Source organism: Triturus cristatus, chromosome 7 (genome assembly GCF_964204655.1).
Source record: "Triturus cristatus chromosome 7, aTriCri1.1, whole genome shotgun sequence".
In the NCBI taxonomy this organism is placed as follows: Eukaryota; Metazoa; Chordata; class Amphibia; order Caudata; family Salamandridae; genus Triturus; species Triturus cristatus.
This window is the reverse complement of record NC_140590.1, coordinates 161695925-161711519: the sequence shown is the minus strand read 5'-3', so window position 1 is coordinate 161711519 and position 15595 is coordinate 161695925. Positions and strand designations below refer to the sequence as shown.

Below are 15595 nucleotides of genomic sequence, written 5' to 3'. Positions count from 1 at the left end.
AAGAAAAACAAACTGCAAACATCCGGGCCCAACACCAGATGGCGATCTATGCAAAAGTGTATAATCTGCAGCTCATATGCCTCGAACACATGGTTACCAAGTCGGCGGGCTCCTGGGGTCGGTGTCAGCCATGCCGCTGTTCACCTCCATGCTGGTCCGCTACATGGCAGCCCGGAGTCCCGCTGGCACCTTTACTTTGAGCATGAGGCGCACGCGGCAAATGCTGGTTTATATTAGCATGTCAGACAAAATATTTGGAGTTCCGGCTTCGAGTTCACATAAAAAAAATACGTCATTGTAGATCTAACTTAATGAAGTGTTTGGCGCGCGATGTGCTAAGCTAGTATGACATGACCCCAGTCACGAGTGCTGTGGCCTGTGTGAAAATACCTGAAGATCATTTCACGATACCAACACATCATACCTTCAAACAAACACGATCGATTCTGCCTCTTGAGTTCACTCTCTGCGGAGCTGAAAGAATATGTATCTGAGCTACCCATCCCACCTCCTGAGCAACGTTGGTGATTTTGAACAGACTCGCACACTCTGTGGCCGTGGGCTGTAATGACGTCACCTGTATAATTTATTCTAACATAAAAACTTTGCAAAATGCTCACTTTGATACTTAAAACACTGCAGGAAATATGCGGCTCACATTACCACGCTACCAAATACACCAAGCGCGCGTGCTTCACTTCAATGCCCCTCCCCCTACCCCACCACAGGGCGCATCTCGCAGCTTGTTTTTTTTTTTTACTTTGAGCGAGTGGCGCGCGCGCGGCCAGTGCTTGTTATTGTAGCATATGTGCGTGTTATTTTAGTTTTTATGTGCGTTTTCCCCCCTCTAAGATAACAATTTTTCTGGCCCCTCTCACACTCTTCTTGCCTCCCCCCACTAGTGGGGTTGCAAAGATGTTCTGGGCCCGGATGTGTGCATGAAAAAGGGCGCCATGGCTCCCAGAGAAACACAGGTATCTGAGGTGCAGTTGATTCCTCAGATTACTGGTCTTCTGCGCCTGTCGCACTAATCATAGATGAGTACATGCTCGCACCGGCTCTACTCCCATCCTCTCACAAAACACTTATACCCCCCAACATCCACCTCCCAGACCTTTATTAGAATCCTAAATGCCCAATACAAGATAGATGTAAAATCGCCTGTCCCAACTGTCGACCTGTTCAAGGCCCTCTCACTGCACCTCCCCAGCCCCTCTCATTGTTCCTTCCCCAGCCCCTTCTAACGACCACTGTCGTCTCCCATTGTCTTTCAGAGACCCTTTTCAGACCCTCGCGATCCACCGATTAAACATGCAAGCACGACCGACCCTCCGTCACCGCACCTGAACAGAAGAACGAACAACCGAAGGAGAGGAAGAACTCGCCATGTGCGTCTATTAATTAAGAAGAGAGAAGGGGCCACCCGGAAATAAATGTCATAGTTTACGAGGCCTCGCGCACATTAGCGGCCATTAATTTTTTGTCAGGCACTGGTGCGAGTGGGCAGGGGGAAGCGGGGGGCAGAGAGGAAGCAGGCTGACTAATTGCCAAACCGAGTAAGAGCATGGGATCGTTTTTTTTTTGTTTTGTTTTTTGCATCTTTTATATAGCGCGAACTCGACCCGAAGGTATTGGAGCGCTTTACATAGCACCGTATTTACATTACACATTCAGGCACGGGGATTAAGTGATTTGCCCAAAATCACTGGATGTGGACGCAACCTCGAGGCTCGAACCCTGGTTTCCTGCACCAATGTCGGTAGCGCAGCCGACGGACCACATCCCCTCCTGTGAAATCGATAAATATTTCAGCAGCTCGTCAGCGGTGAGGAGTGCACGCGGCCCTCCCGGGGGAGAGGCATGGGGTGGAGCCCACACTGGTTATGCTAAAGGTTCCCACCCCTCTTCCATGCCTCCTTCTCATGTGAGCTCCAGTGTCCAGATGGGCTGCTGGCCAAATGTCCCGTATGTGGTGCGGGGCGCGGGCCCTGTGGCGCACGGCCTACCTCGATGAAACGCCATGGCCATGTAAGGATAATATTTGTGCATTACTGTGCTGTGAAAGATCTTTTTGAAGGGCGCGGGAGGTCTGTTCTATGTGTCAGATCAGACCTGGCGCTACAGCTGGTACTGTAGAATGCAAGCCAGTGTGTGCCATGGTACGCATCTATTTATAACATGCTTGCTGGTCTGTCTCTCAGTTGTCAGTGTTATTTTTGGAGCTACAACTCAGACACCAGCGCCGTGCCCCTTTCAGGGAATATGTTGAATTTCACTGGGAGCCACCGTGTAATTAAACTGCCACACAAAACACGGTAATTAGGACTACGCGGAAATAAATGCAATAGGTTTCGCATTTGAGAGAGATTAAGCTATTCACATTGTAAATAACAATGCAGTTTCTTTAAATGTTTTAAGAACAAAAACAAACAAAAATAATGTCATGAGCAATGCCAAGAGCTCTAACTTTAACAATGCCGAGACCATTGCATTGTAAATGCTTGTTGTTGATAGGAACTGGGGCAGGTGTTGTGTCCAGTTTTCGTTTCTTACATGGCACCGCGGTGACATGTCCAGTTTTTGGATTAATATATATCTTTTTCTGCAATGGATCTGGATGGAAAAGTTCTTGTTCTTGGGGAACAGTCTTTGGCGCCGATTTTTTCGGTTACGATCGAGGTTTTGGTTGATCGGTGGAGTTTTTGGTTTTAGGAGGTGTGTTAGAGTCCTTAGCCGGTGGTTTCGGTGCCGATGAAGGTTTCGGTGCCGACGTTGAGTCTTTTGGCTTGGGAACTTCCGGTGCGGGTTTATCTATGGGCCTCGATGTTTTCGGTGCCGAAGGTGCCGGAGCCGGTTTCGGTGCCGAGAGGTCATGTGTCTTTGGTGCCGAAGGTGCCGGTGGAACAATGACATGCGGCTTGCTCGGGCCCGAGCTACCGGAAGGCTTGTGTTTCTTCGGAGCCGAGCCCGGAGGCAGGGCTTCTGAAGGATGTTTTCGGTCTCGACTGAGCCCAGCAGGCGAAGTCTTGACCAATGCCTTAGGTTTTGGAGGGGTTGGGGCAGGGGCAGTAGTACTCTCGTTTTGCCCATGAGTAATGGGGAGGTCTGAGTCGTCTGCCTCGGAGATGATTTGGAGATCCTCGGAATCTTCTTCCGGGACATCTGGACCCTCGTCAAAGATGTTTTCTGGTTCCGGAGCTTGTCTCTGTTGCATGATCTTCGATCCCGAATGGTCTTTTTGGATCGAAATGCTGCGCAGGCTGGACAGCTGGACTAGTCGTGTTCCGGAGATAGGCACAGGTTACAGACCTTGTGGTGGCCACTGTGCGGAAATTTTGCTCAACACTGGGGGCATTTTTTGAACGGCGTCCTTTCCATGAGCCGTAGGCCTTACGGCGTGGATAGGTCCAGCAGCCCACGTCGACGTCCGGAATCGAGTCGATGAAATCAATGTCGAATGAAGGTGCTTCGATATCATTGTAGGAGTTTTTGCGCTTCAAAAAGCTTGTAAATAGAGGTTTTCAGCCAGAGCGGAAAAGTTGCATCTGAACCCAGTGGCGGAAAAAAACAATCTGAGGATGGAGTCGATGCCCATGCGCACTGTAGTCCAAGGGAGGAGTCACCTATCTCGTGACCAAAGACTTCTTCTGAAGACCACAACAACCTGCAAGCATCCGAGCCCAACATCAGATGGCGATCTACTATCCTAAGTGTGTGATCTGCAGCTCATATGCCTCGAACATTTGGTTATCGGTTAACAGGCAAGTACTTCGTCGTTGGAGTTGGTACTCTGGGGTAAGAACCAGGGTTCCCTCAAGGTCAAGGATACACTATCAAAGCACCCTCAGTGGCAATAGGGAGACCGGGTGCTGAGGCCCAATGTTATCCAAAGAGGGATAGGGGGCCCTGGTTGGTGATGCTGTTTTCTCGTCCGGTGCACTGTTGATTTGAATGGGGAGTCTCCGGTTGCAACTAAGACTGCAGGCTCGGGGACGAAGATCTTCTGGAGGTGACCACCGGTTGGAGAGGTAAGTTGGGATGCTGGTACACTGTCGGTTGGGCCACCATAGGCCGTGGGAAGTCGGGTGCAGGGGTGTAGGAAAGTGGGTTTCTGTTGCAGTAACCATCCCACTTTTTGCCAGACTACTGGTGCACTTTTTCTTGGTGTGCCCTGGGTCCCTGCCAATCAGGTTCCCACGGCCTGTGTGCTTTCCCCAAAAACAAACACAATTGGCATCTCATGCCACAGGTCAGCCCCTGGTAAATGGTACCACAGGTACCCAGGGCACTGTGACCAGCGAAGGCCTCTAAGGGCTGCCACCCTCAGAGACCCTGTACCCTGACACTTACACACTGCCTTTGCAGACTGAGTGCCTTGGTGCAGTCGACATGGCACATATCCATGTGTGCCACGCCAACAAACCACTGCCTGGCATACATTAGTCACCCCTCTAGCTTGGTGCCCAATGCCAGTGGTGAGGGTACAGGTTAATGAGCCCTGTACCCCTAAAGTGCCCAAGTCCATTCCTGGGCACTAAGTGCAGTGCTGGCATTAAGAGTATATAGTGCTGGGAGTTTGTCATTACGAACTCCACAGCACCATAATGGCTACACTGAAGCCTGGGAAGTTTGGTATCCAACTTCTCAGCACATTAAACCCACACTGATGCCAGTGTGGGATTTAACGTAAAATGCACAACAGAAGGCATCTTAGAGATGCCCCCTGAAATTCGACCAACTACTAGTGACCTGACTGAGTGTCTGCTTAGGCTGCCACCACCAGACATGTTTCTGGACCCCTGGGTCGGGAGCTCGCTGCTCTCGGGGGGCCTGAAACAATGCACATCCTGGGACAAGGTGCCAAGCCTCCTCCCCCAGGATGGGCAGGGTTCACGAAGGAGAGACTTCAAAGGTCTGCCGCCTTTGTGAGCCTCTCCAGACCATTTGTTGCTTTCAGCAACTGGTCCCCACTGGTTCTACGCCTCACTTAGGGCGGGAGAACCGGTGGGAAAAACAAGTGAGGAAAAGAAGTGTGCCCACCTCTGCTAACTCCACCCCTCAGGTGGGGGAGGCAAGGTGAAGCACAACCTCGAGTCCCCGCCATCTTGAGGATGGGGGGGGGGGACTCAGCCAATCAGGGACAGGCTCCTGCCCTCCTTCCACGAGAGTGGCAGAATAGGGGGTGTACCCACCCCAGGGAAGGGACCCATTATTCCCTGCCCTTTACCTACCTGTAACACCCCTAAATTTAGTATTTAGGGGCACCCTGAACCTTCCTTCCTCAGATTCCGTATCCGAAACAAGCAAGAAGAACAAGAAGAAAGACCACCTGCCGTGCAGCTGCTAACAAGAGGACGACACCAACTGACTTGGCCCCAGCCCTACAGGCCTGTCTCCCCTCGAACCTGCTCCTTCAAAACCCTGGCATGCTCAGTGGACAGCAACCTCAAAAACCCCGGAGGACCTGCCTGCCTTCACTTTCCAAGCTGTTTCTTCCGCGAACACCGGACGTGTTTGAACTGCAGCTTCTGGTGCCAGCCAGGAACCGAGAATACCGCACACTCTGCACCTGCCAAATCCGGACGGAGCTCAAGTGGACAAATACCACGAGGAGGACCCCTCCCGCCCCCCCCCCCAGCGATTCTGACCCGAGATCCGGCGACCCCAGACCTACCTCAAGCCTCCAGACAACGCCTGCAGCCTCAATCCAGAGGACCCCCTACCGCGACCAGAGCAGGTAAGAAAATTCGATGTCCCAAGGGACCCCTGCACCGGACGCCCCATGGACTTGAGTGCCCAACCCAGCGGTGCCTAACCAACCCTCAACATCCCAACTTAGCCCCCAAAGTGGTGGTCACTCCTGGAAGATCCTCGTCCCCGAGCCTGCAGTGTTTTTGTCCGGGAGAATATCCATTGAAATCAACAGGGCACCCGACCAAAAAACTGCACCCTGCACCCGGCTGCCCTAGCGCTGTTGAGGGTGCCTCTTCTGTGCCAACTTGGTCCCCAACTTGCCCTGAGCTAAACCCTAGGAGCTTTGCTCTCACAACCCCGTGGCCTGCTTGCCAGCAGCCACCAACCGGAGCCCGCCTATCCTCCATAGGATAACATTGGGTCTCAACACTCTGCACCCGGCAGCCCTAGTGCCACTGGGGGGGTGCAACAACAGTGCATCACTGACCCTGGGAGACCCCCCCCCCCCCCCCCGAGTCTAACCCCAGAACCCTAACTCCGAAGACAGATTACTTACCTCAAAACCGATAACCTGTTTTTCCTCATAGAATAACTGACACTTTTTCTCTCAAAAACTTTGTCGACTTTTGAAAACTAAGAATATTCCTTAAAAATCACACAAATAACCAAAACGCATTTTCTCAACTGTTTTCAGGAATTGTCCAAGTGCTGAATCTAGGTATCCATTACTGAGTAAGAAAAGTAACGTTAAAGTAACTTACCTGTGGATTGAATTTCCTTCCATAGGATGACAATGGTGATTCTATGTGAAAAAGTTTCTAAGTGCCAACTTTTGAAATACAAGAATATTCTTTAAAAATCGTACAAATAACTAAAACGCATTTACTCAACTGTTTTCAGGAATTGCCATGGTGCTGAATCTAGGATCCAGCACTGTGTTAGTAAAAGTAATCTGAAAAGTAATTTAATTGCATTTTACTGAAAAAGCCTATTGATTCTTATGTACTGAGTCTACTAAGTTTGCAGCCCCTGTAAACTCGAATTGGTACAAAGTCCTACAGTATTTTGAAAGCATTCAACAACAGCATCTTGTAGATGAAAAGTATTTAAATGCTTACCTGCACCAGGCTTGCTTGGTTCTAGAAATAAAACAGTATATATTTTATACAAAAACAATTGGCCTAGAGTTCAGTTCTTGAGAGTGTGAATTCATTTGCTGACTGAGTGGGTGCATCAAATGCTTAACACTGTCCTCTGATACTGCCTTACTGCTCGACCAAGCTACCACTTTAGAGAGTAAGGTTCTATCTAACTTTTAACATCTACCTACCTCTGGAGACTCCTGGACTCTATACACACTGTACCTCACTTTGGTGCAGTATATATAGAGTCAGTTTCTTACAAGGGGTGTTTTTAGGCGTCTGGTTTTTCTTACCAGCTCCAGACGCAGTCAAGGGGATCCTCCAGAAAGAGGATGCAGGCTTTGCTTGGAGATTCGAGGCATGTCAGATCACCAGATCTCAGGTCAAGATCGTCAGGGAGACCTCCTCGTGGTGTTGGGCCACTCGAACTCGGGACTTAGGCATCGGGTGCAGACTCACGGTTTTGGCTGGGGGCCAGAGTGTCTCCCGTGAGCACCGGATTTGCTCACCTAGAAAGTCTTCGGTTTGGAAGGCAGAGCAGGTCCTCCGGGTTCTCAAGGTTGCTGGCTGCAGGACACCCCGGAATTTCGCTGGAGCAGGTTCGAGGTAGGGACTGGCCGGTAGGGGCCATGTCAGTGGGAATCCTCCTCTTCTTAGTTTAGCAAAGGTTCTTCTGTCCTTCTTCTCTTGTTCTTGACAATTCTTGTCTGAGTAGGCAAGATTCAGGTCTGCCCCTTAATAATAGATTTAGAGGCGTTACAGGTAGGTTAGGTTCGGGACAAATGGTTCCCTTTTTGGGGGGGGGGGGGGGGGTAAACCCCCTATTATGCTACCCTCCAGTGGGAGGGGGCATATGCCTCTCTGGTTGGCTAGGTCCTCCCATCTACAAGATGGCGGGGACTGAGAGTTGTGCTTCACCTCGCCTCCCCCACCTCAGGGGTGGGGATGGGAAAGGTGGGCACACCTCTTTTCTCACTTCGTTTTTGCCGCCTATTATCTCACCCAAAGTGGGGTCAGAACCAGCCTGCAATGGCAGTGTGTGTGTAAAGGTACAGGGGCTCTAAGGGAGGCACAATAAGTGCAGCAGCCCTTAGAGGCCTTCCCTGGCCAAAGTGCCCTTGGTATCTGTGGTACCATTTACAAGGGACTGACCTGTGGCCAAAGATTGCCAATTGAGTTGAGTTTTTAATGCAGTTTAGGGAAAGAACATAGACCATGGGTACCTGTTTGGCAGTAACCCAGGGCACACTCAAAGTACATCAGCAGTTTAGCAAAAAGTGGGGGCAACCATGGAAAAAGAGGGCACTTTCTTACAGGAGCCACAGTTATAGCTCGTTTTCAACTCCACAAAATTAGAAAGATTGGGAGATTGCTTTCCTTTGAGGCTCTTAAGTTATCATCGCACTGGTCATTTCTGGAGCGGACTATGCTAATTCCTTTTATTTGATGCTTCCTAAGGGTTTATTTGGTAAACTACAATTGATACAGAACCAGGCTTCTGCATCAATTACCCCGTAAGTGTGACATCACACCCCTGCTGCGAGAATATAATTGGTTACCAGTTGAGCAATACTCAATTTTCAAGGCATACTTCATTGTTTTTAATTCTTTACAGAGTTGCAGTCTGGCCTTTATTTCAGCCTACATCTACAGATATACACCTGAACGTAATTGAAGATCTTCATATCTGAACCTTCTGTCCATTCCATCTTTTAATAAAAATATATTGGGTGATTCCAGATTTTGTACACTGGCCCCTGCATTTGGAACACCCTACCATCTGATATCAGGTAGGTCTTCTGTTATTTTAAATTTAGGAAACAAACGAAGACCTGGCTTTTCAGGGTGGCTTATGATTAACCAGTAAGAGCACCTAACTGTAGCTTTGTTTCTGTAGTTTTAGCACCAAGGGACCTTTCGGTAAACATGCCCTTTTCAAACTTATACAACATAACATATACTCCATCTGAGAGAAAAAGATCCCAGTGTTTCTTCAAACAGTTGAAACAGGGTGCATTCACCTGGTGATGGTAGGGGCCGTGAGGAGCCTCCCAATGGACGCCTTGATGGTGAATAGTTGGGCACCTTGATGCGTGCTCTGGGGAAGCAACGGGGAGCAGGCGTCGTGGAAGTGGTTTCTGCAGGTTGCACTCTCCCAGGATTTGGCAAAGGAGAACGTGGCTTCATGGGGAGACAACTGGATGCATTGGACTGGATGTGCTCATCCAACAGAAACATGTCTGAAATGAGAAAGTTGGATCCATACATTAAAGAGTGCACAGTAATCCACTCAACATGCAAGGCAGTCTGACTTGTTTTTTTAGCAAAGTGTGAAGGTAAGCATGACAATCTGTGTGTTGGAGGTGTATTTTGCTCCAACCTCTGTCTAGATGCAGGGTGGTTAGACTATATACAGTACGAGAGCAACTGAGGTGTGCAGAGGATTGTATGTGATTCATATCAAAACAATTCAAAGAACAATTATCTACGAATGAAATTTTACCAGAATAGTATAATAGAGTAGAGATGGGCATATTAATTTTAGCATAAACCAATTTATAGAATGTCTTTCCAAAAATAATATTTTTTCTTGCCTCTGTTATTGAGGCGGGGTGTCAATCCCGTACCTCATCTTATTTAAAAGGAGTTTATTAATCACCTCATCCAGGCACCTCCCTTTGTCTATGTTTATATGGAGGGAGACCCTTCAATACCCTCATTCCTCAGATCTAATTCATTTCACTAACCTGCAAACCTCTACCTTTGTATCTTCACTCTGACAGCTGTCTGCAAGACTACATGTAAGAAAGGACCTTTTTCTATGACTACCCTATGTCAAGCCTCCTCCCCCAGGATGGGCAGGGTCCACGAAGGGGAAACTTTAAAGGCTTGCCACTTAGTGAGCTTCCCAGCAACTGGTCCCCACTGGTTCTGAACCCCACTTTGGGCAGGAGAACCAGCGGGAAAACCAAGTGAGGAAGACAGGTGTGCCCACCTTTGCCAACCCCACACCTCAGGTGGGGGAGGCGAGGTGAAGCAAAACTCAGTCCCCGCCGGATTGCAGATGGGGGGACCCAGCCCCTGGAGGGTGGCATATTAGGGGGTGTAGCCCCCCCCCCAGGAGTGGGGTTGGCAAAGGTGGGCACACCTCCCTTCCTCGATTGGTTTTACCGCCGGTTCTCACACCCAAAGTGGGGGTCAGAACCGATGGGGACCAGTTGCTGGGAGCAGCAAAATGCCTGGGGATGGTCACTAAGGTATCAAGCCTTTGAAGTCTCCCCTTCGTGGAACCTGCCCATCCTGGGGGAGGAGGCTTGGCACCTCGTCCCAGGATGTGCATTGTTTCAGACCCCCAAGAACAGCAGGCTTTCGACCCAGGGGTCCAGAATCCTGTCTGGTGGTAGCAGCTGAAAGCAGCCACTCAGCTTGGACACTAGTGGTAGGTCGTTTTTCAGGGGGCATCTCAAAGACTTGTGTGTTTTTTTTTATTAAATCCCACACTGGCACCATATACTTTTGATGGCAGCACTGCACTTACAATGCCTAAGAATTGACTTAGACACTGTAGGGGCACAGGGCTCATGCACCTGTACCCTCAACACTGGTATAGTGCACCCAGCTAGAGGGGTGACTGATGTATGCCAGGGCAGTGGGTTGTGGGCATGGCAGATAGGTATGTGTGCCATGTCGAATCTTCACTTTGTTCTGCACCAAAACGCGCAGCCTGCAAAGGCAGTGTGAGTCTGTAAAAGGAAGGGACCCATTAGTCACTACCTTTTACCTACTTGTAACACTCCTAAATCTATTATTTAGGGGCACCCCTAAACCTTGCTTCCTCAGACAAGAAACTACAAGAAGAAAAAGTACCGAACAGCCGTGCCAAAGCTAAGAAGAGGAGGACGCCCAATGACTTGAATCCAGCCTTACTGGCCTGTCCCCACCTCTAACCTGCAGAAGCGAAACTCCGGTGTGTCCTGCAGCCAGCAGCCTCAAGAACCCGAGGACCTGCCCTGTCTTCAAAAGCAACGACTGTCTCCCGTGTTCACCAACAGACTCCAGCTCTGGCAAGATTCGCGAGTTTGCAACACTCTGCACCCGAAGCCCACGGCTTGAGTTCGAGTGGACCAACACCATGAGGAGGTTTCCCCGGCGATCCAGAGATCCCTGACCTGCCTCAAGCCTCCAACCGATTCCTGAAGCCTAAATCCAGAAGGCCCACCCAACTGCGACCAGAGGCTGGTAAGAAGATCCGACCCTAAAAGGCACCGCCGCACCCAACGCCCCACGGCCTTGGGTGGCACAATCGACGGTGCCTAACCAAACCCCATCATTCCAACTTACCCCTCTAAGTGGTGGCTGCACCCAGAAGACCTTCGTCCCCGAGCCTGCAGTGTATTTGCAAACCAGAGACTGCCCATTGAAAGCTTCAGGGCGCCCGATGCCAAAACAGCCCTCTGCACCCAGCTACACCAGTGCCACTGAGGGTGCACCTTTTGTACTGGCTTCAACCCCCATTTGCCCTGAGCTTATGTCCAGGAGCTTTGCTCCCACAACCTTGTGGCCTGCTCATACACAGCCATCAACTGGAGGCCCCCTAACCCCCATTGCATAACATTGGGCCTCAGCACTCTGCACCTGGCAGCAAATTACTGGACGCTGTAATGGACAAGACACTGTGCGAAAGTGCCATCTTTCTTGCTTGGTATGCCCCCACTTTTTGCTGAATTGCCGAATGTACTTTGAATGAGTGTGCCCTGGACTCCTGCCAATCAGGTGCCCAGGGCCTATGTTCCTTCCCTAAAACCTAAAATCCCAAATTGGCAAACCCTGGCCACATGTCAGCCCCTGGTAAATGGTACCCTAGGTACTGAGGGCCTTGTGACCAGGGAAGGCCACTAAGGTCTGCAGCACTTATTGTGTCACCCTTAGAGGCCCTGTACGCTAACATAATCACACTGCCCTTGCAGGCTGAGGGTCTGGGTACAAAGCAAAACTAAGTCGACATGGCCCACATCCCTGTGAGCCATGCCCACAACCTACACTGCCCTGGCATACATCAGTCACCCCTCTAGCCGGGTGCCCTATGCCAGTGGTGTGGGCACAGGAGCATGAGCCCAGTGCCCCTACAGTACCCAGGTCCATTCCTGGGCACTGTAAGTGCAGTGCTGCCAGCTCGTCAAACACTAACTCCACAGCACCATGATGGCAACACTGAAGACTGAGAAGTTTGGTATCAAACTTCTCAGCACAAACCCGCACTGATGCCAGTATGGGATTTAATGTACAAAGCACTACAGAGGGCATCTTAGAGATGCCCCTTGAAACCTAACCTACAATCCACATCTCGTCTGGGAGGCTGCCTAGGCTGCCACACAGCTGACATGTTGCTGGACACCTGGGTGGAGAGCCCCCGCTCTCCTGGGCCTGCAACAATGCACATCCTGGGAGAGGTGCTAGGTCTCCTCCCCCAGGATGGGCAGGGGGGAGTTTCAAAGGCATGCCGCCTTTGTGAGCTTCTCCAGGCCACTTGCTGTACTCAGCAACTGGCCCCCACCGGTTCTGACCCCGACTCTGGCGGGAAAACTGGCCGGAAGCCCCAAGTAAGGACAGGGGATGTGCCAGCCTCCGCCAACCCCACCCCTCAGGTGGGGGAGGCGAGGTGAAGCACATCTCCGGGCATTCGCAATCTTGAAGATTGGAAGCCCTGCCCAATAAGGACTAGGCGCCTGCCCCCCTCCCACAGGAGAGTGGCAGGATAGGGGGTGTACCCACCCCAGGACAGGGACCCATTGGTCAGTGCCCTTTACCTAACTGTAACGCCCCTAAATCTAGTATTTAGACGCACCCTAAACCTTGCTTCTGGAGATTCCAGATTCCGAAAAAGCAAAGAAGAGCAAGAAAAAAGAAGACCTGCCATGCAGCTGCTAAGAAGAGGAAGACACCAACTGCTTTGGCCCCAGCTCTACTGGCCTGTCGACCCACGAACATGCTAAATCCCGGCACCTCTGGTGGCCAGCAACCTCACAAAGCCCGGAGGACCTGGCTACCTTGTGACTCTGAGCATCTGGCACTCCCATGAGCAGTGGCTCTGCTCAAAGCAAGTTTCTGACCCCTGGCATCAGCCCGGAACCGCGAACCCTGCACACTCTGCACCCGCCAAGCCTGGCCTGTGCCGGAGTGGACAAATACTTCGAGGACGTCCCCCCGAGGACATCCCCCTGGCGACTGTGACCCCGAATCCGGCACCCAAGGACTCACCTCGACGCTCCTGACGCCTGCAGCCTCAGAACAAGGTGCCCCCCCTCCTCCCCCCCAACAGAGGGTAAGATTTCCCGACACCAAAAGGCACCCCTGCGCCTGGCGCCCTGCGGCCCCTGTGCCTGACTCCTGGGTACCTACCTATCCTCCAACTACCCAACTTACCTCTCGAAGTGGTGGTGGCACCTGAAGAATCTACGTCCCCGAGCTTGTAGCCTTTGTTCATCCTGGAGCTTTCCCATTGAAATCCATTGAGCGCCCGAAGGCTCAAAAGCACCCCGCACCCAGCCGCCCGAGTGGCCCTGGCAGTGTAACTTCTACTCCTACCTACTTCCCCATTTGCCCTGAGCAAGTGACCAGGAGCCCACCTCCCACAGCCGTGTGGCCTGCTAGTCAGCAGCCAACCAAGGCCCCCCTGCCTCCCATAGGATAACATTGGGCCTAACTCACTCTGCACCCGGCTGCCCCAGTGCCGCTGAGGGTGTAATAACTGTACCAACCTGACCCTGGGAGTCCCCCCCCCCAGTCTGTGCCCAGAACCTTAACTCTGCCAGTCGAGTACTTACCCAAAAGCCGATAACCCAATTTTGTCTATAGGGTAACATTGTGAGAAAGTGCCATCTTTCTTGCATGTATGCCCCCACTTTTTGCTGAATTGCTCAATGTACTTTGACTGAGTGTGCCCTGGACTCCTGCCAATCAGGTGCCCAGGGCCTATGTTCCTTCCCTAAAACAAACCAAACCCAAATTGGCAAACCCTGGCCACATGTCAGCCCCTGGTAAATGGTACCCTAAGTACCCAGGGCTTAGTGACCAAGGAAGGCCTCTAAGAGCTGCAGCACTCCTTGTGCCACTCTTAGAGGCCCTGTACCCTTTTACACACACACACACACACACACACACACACACACACACACACACACACACACACACACACGCACGCACGCACGCACGCACGCACGCACGCACGCACGCACTGCCTTTGCAGGCTGAGTGTTTGGGTGCAAGACGAAAACAAAGTCGACATGGCACACATCCCTGTGTGCCATGCCCATCACCTACACTGCCATGGCATACATCAGCCACCCCTCTAGCTGGGTGCCTTATGCCAATGGTGTGGGCACAGGAGCAGGAGCCCTGTGCCCCTACAGTGCCCCGGTCCATTCCTGAGCCCTGTAAGTGCAGTGCTGCCATTTAAGAGTACATGGTGCTGAGAGCTCGTCAAACACGAGCTCCACAGCACCATAATGGCAACACTAAAGACTGAGAAGTTTGGTATCAAACTTCTCAGCACATTAAACCCACACTGATGCCAGTGTAGGATTTAATGTACCCAGCACCCCAGAGGGCATCTTGGAGGTGCCCCCTAGAACCCAACCTACAAATCCACGTCTGCTCTGAGGCTGCCACCCAGCAGACATGTTGCTGGACCCCTGGTCCTGCAACAATGCACATCCTGGGCGAGGTGCTAAATCTCCTCCCCCAGGATGGGCAGGGGGAAACTTCAAAGGCATGCCGCCTCTGTGAGCTTCCCCAGGCCCCTGCAACCCCCCACTCTGGCGGGAAGCTTTGGCCGGAAGAACAAGTTACTTACCTTCGGTAGCGATGTATCTGTAAGAAACATTAGTTAGTTAGATTCCTCACCTTAGAATATCCCCAGGCGTCAGACTGGATCCGGAAGATTTTTCGTCAGCAATACACCTTGCGCGTCGCTAGGCGTCGTCTGCGGCTCCGCGTCCGTCGTCGGGCGCCGGAATGACGTTGGAGTACTTAGACGCCGCCCTCGCGCGCTGACGTCAGTTCTTGTACATAGCTTTCCGCGCCAGGAACGCAGAGCCATGCAAAGACCGACACTGGTGCCAAAAATAAAATCTAGGGGCCTGAAAAGGATAACCTTAACCCTAGATGTCAGTTCGCAGAACGGGGAGGATGGGTGGGTCGGTGAGGAATCTTAACTAACTAATGTTTCTTACAGATACATCGTTACCGAAGGTAAGTAACTTGTTCATCTGAAAGAAACACGTTAGATTCCTCACCTTAGAATAGATACCCAAGCAATACCATCCCCGGTGGTGGGTCTGCGAACCAAGATCACACCAGAAAGTCCTGGAGGACAGAACGGCCAAAGAAGCCATCCCTCCGGACTTGGCTGTCAAGGCAATAATGCCTGGCAAACTTGTGTAGCGAGGCCCACGTTGCCGCCTGACAGATGTCCTGCAAAGGGACACCTCGTCCCAAAGCAGTAGTAGCCGCCGTGGCCCGAGTAGAATGGGCGCGCAGCCCAACAGGAGGGTCCTTTTTTGCCAAGGAGTAACAAATTTTGATGCACAAAACGACCCACCGAGAGATGGTCCGTTTGTGCACAGCTTTCCCCTTCTTAGCACCCACGTATCCAACGAAAAGTTGGTCGTCCACCCGGAACTGCTTTGTGCGGTCCAAATAAAAGGAGAGCGCATGTTTTGGGTCCAGACGGTGGAGCAGCTCTTCCTCTTTGGAAGGAT

At 51.4% G+C, this 15595-nt stretch overlaps 1 protein-coding gene across 2 annotated transcripts in view; it reads right to left on the bottom strand.

Moving 5' to 3' along the window:
• KMT2B (lysine methyltransferase 2B) overlaps positions 1 to 15595 on the bottom strand; it is a 694916-nt gene that overhangs the window by 182359 nt on the left and 496962 nt on the right. For both annotated transcript variants that reach the window (XM_085615911.1, XM_085615910.1), the window contains exon 26: positions 8858 to 9076. In XM_085615911.1, coding sequence (XP_085472037.1) covers positions 8858 to 9076 — 219 coding nt within the window. The remainder of the gene's footprint in view (positions 1 to 8857; positions 9077 to 15595) is intronic.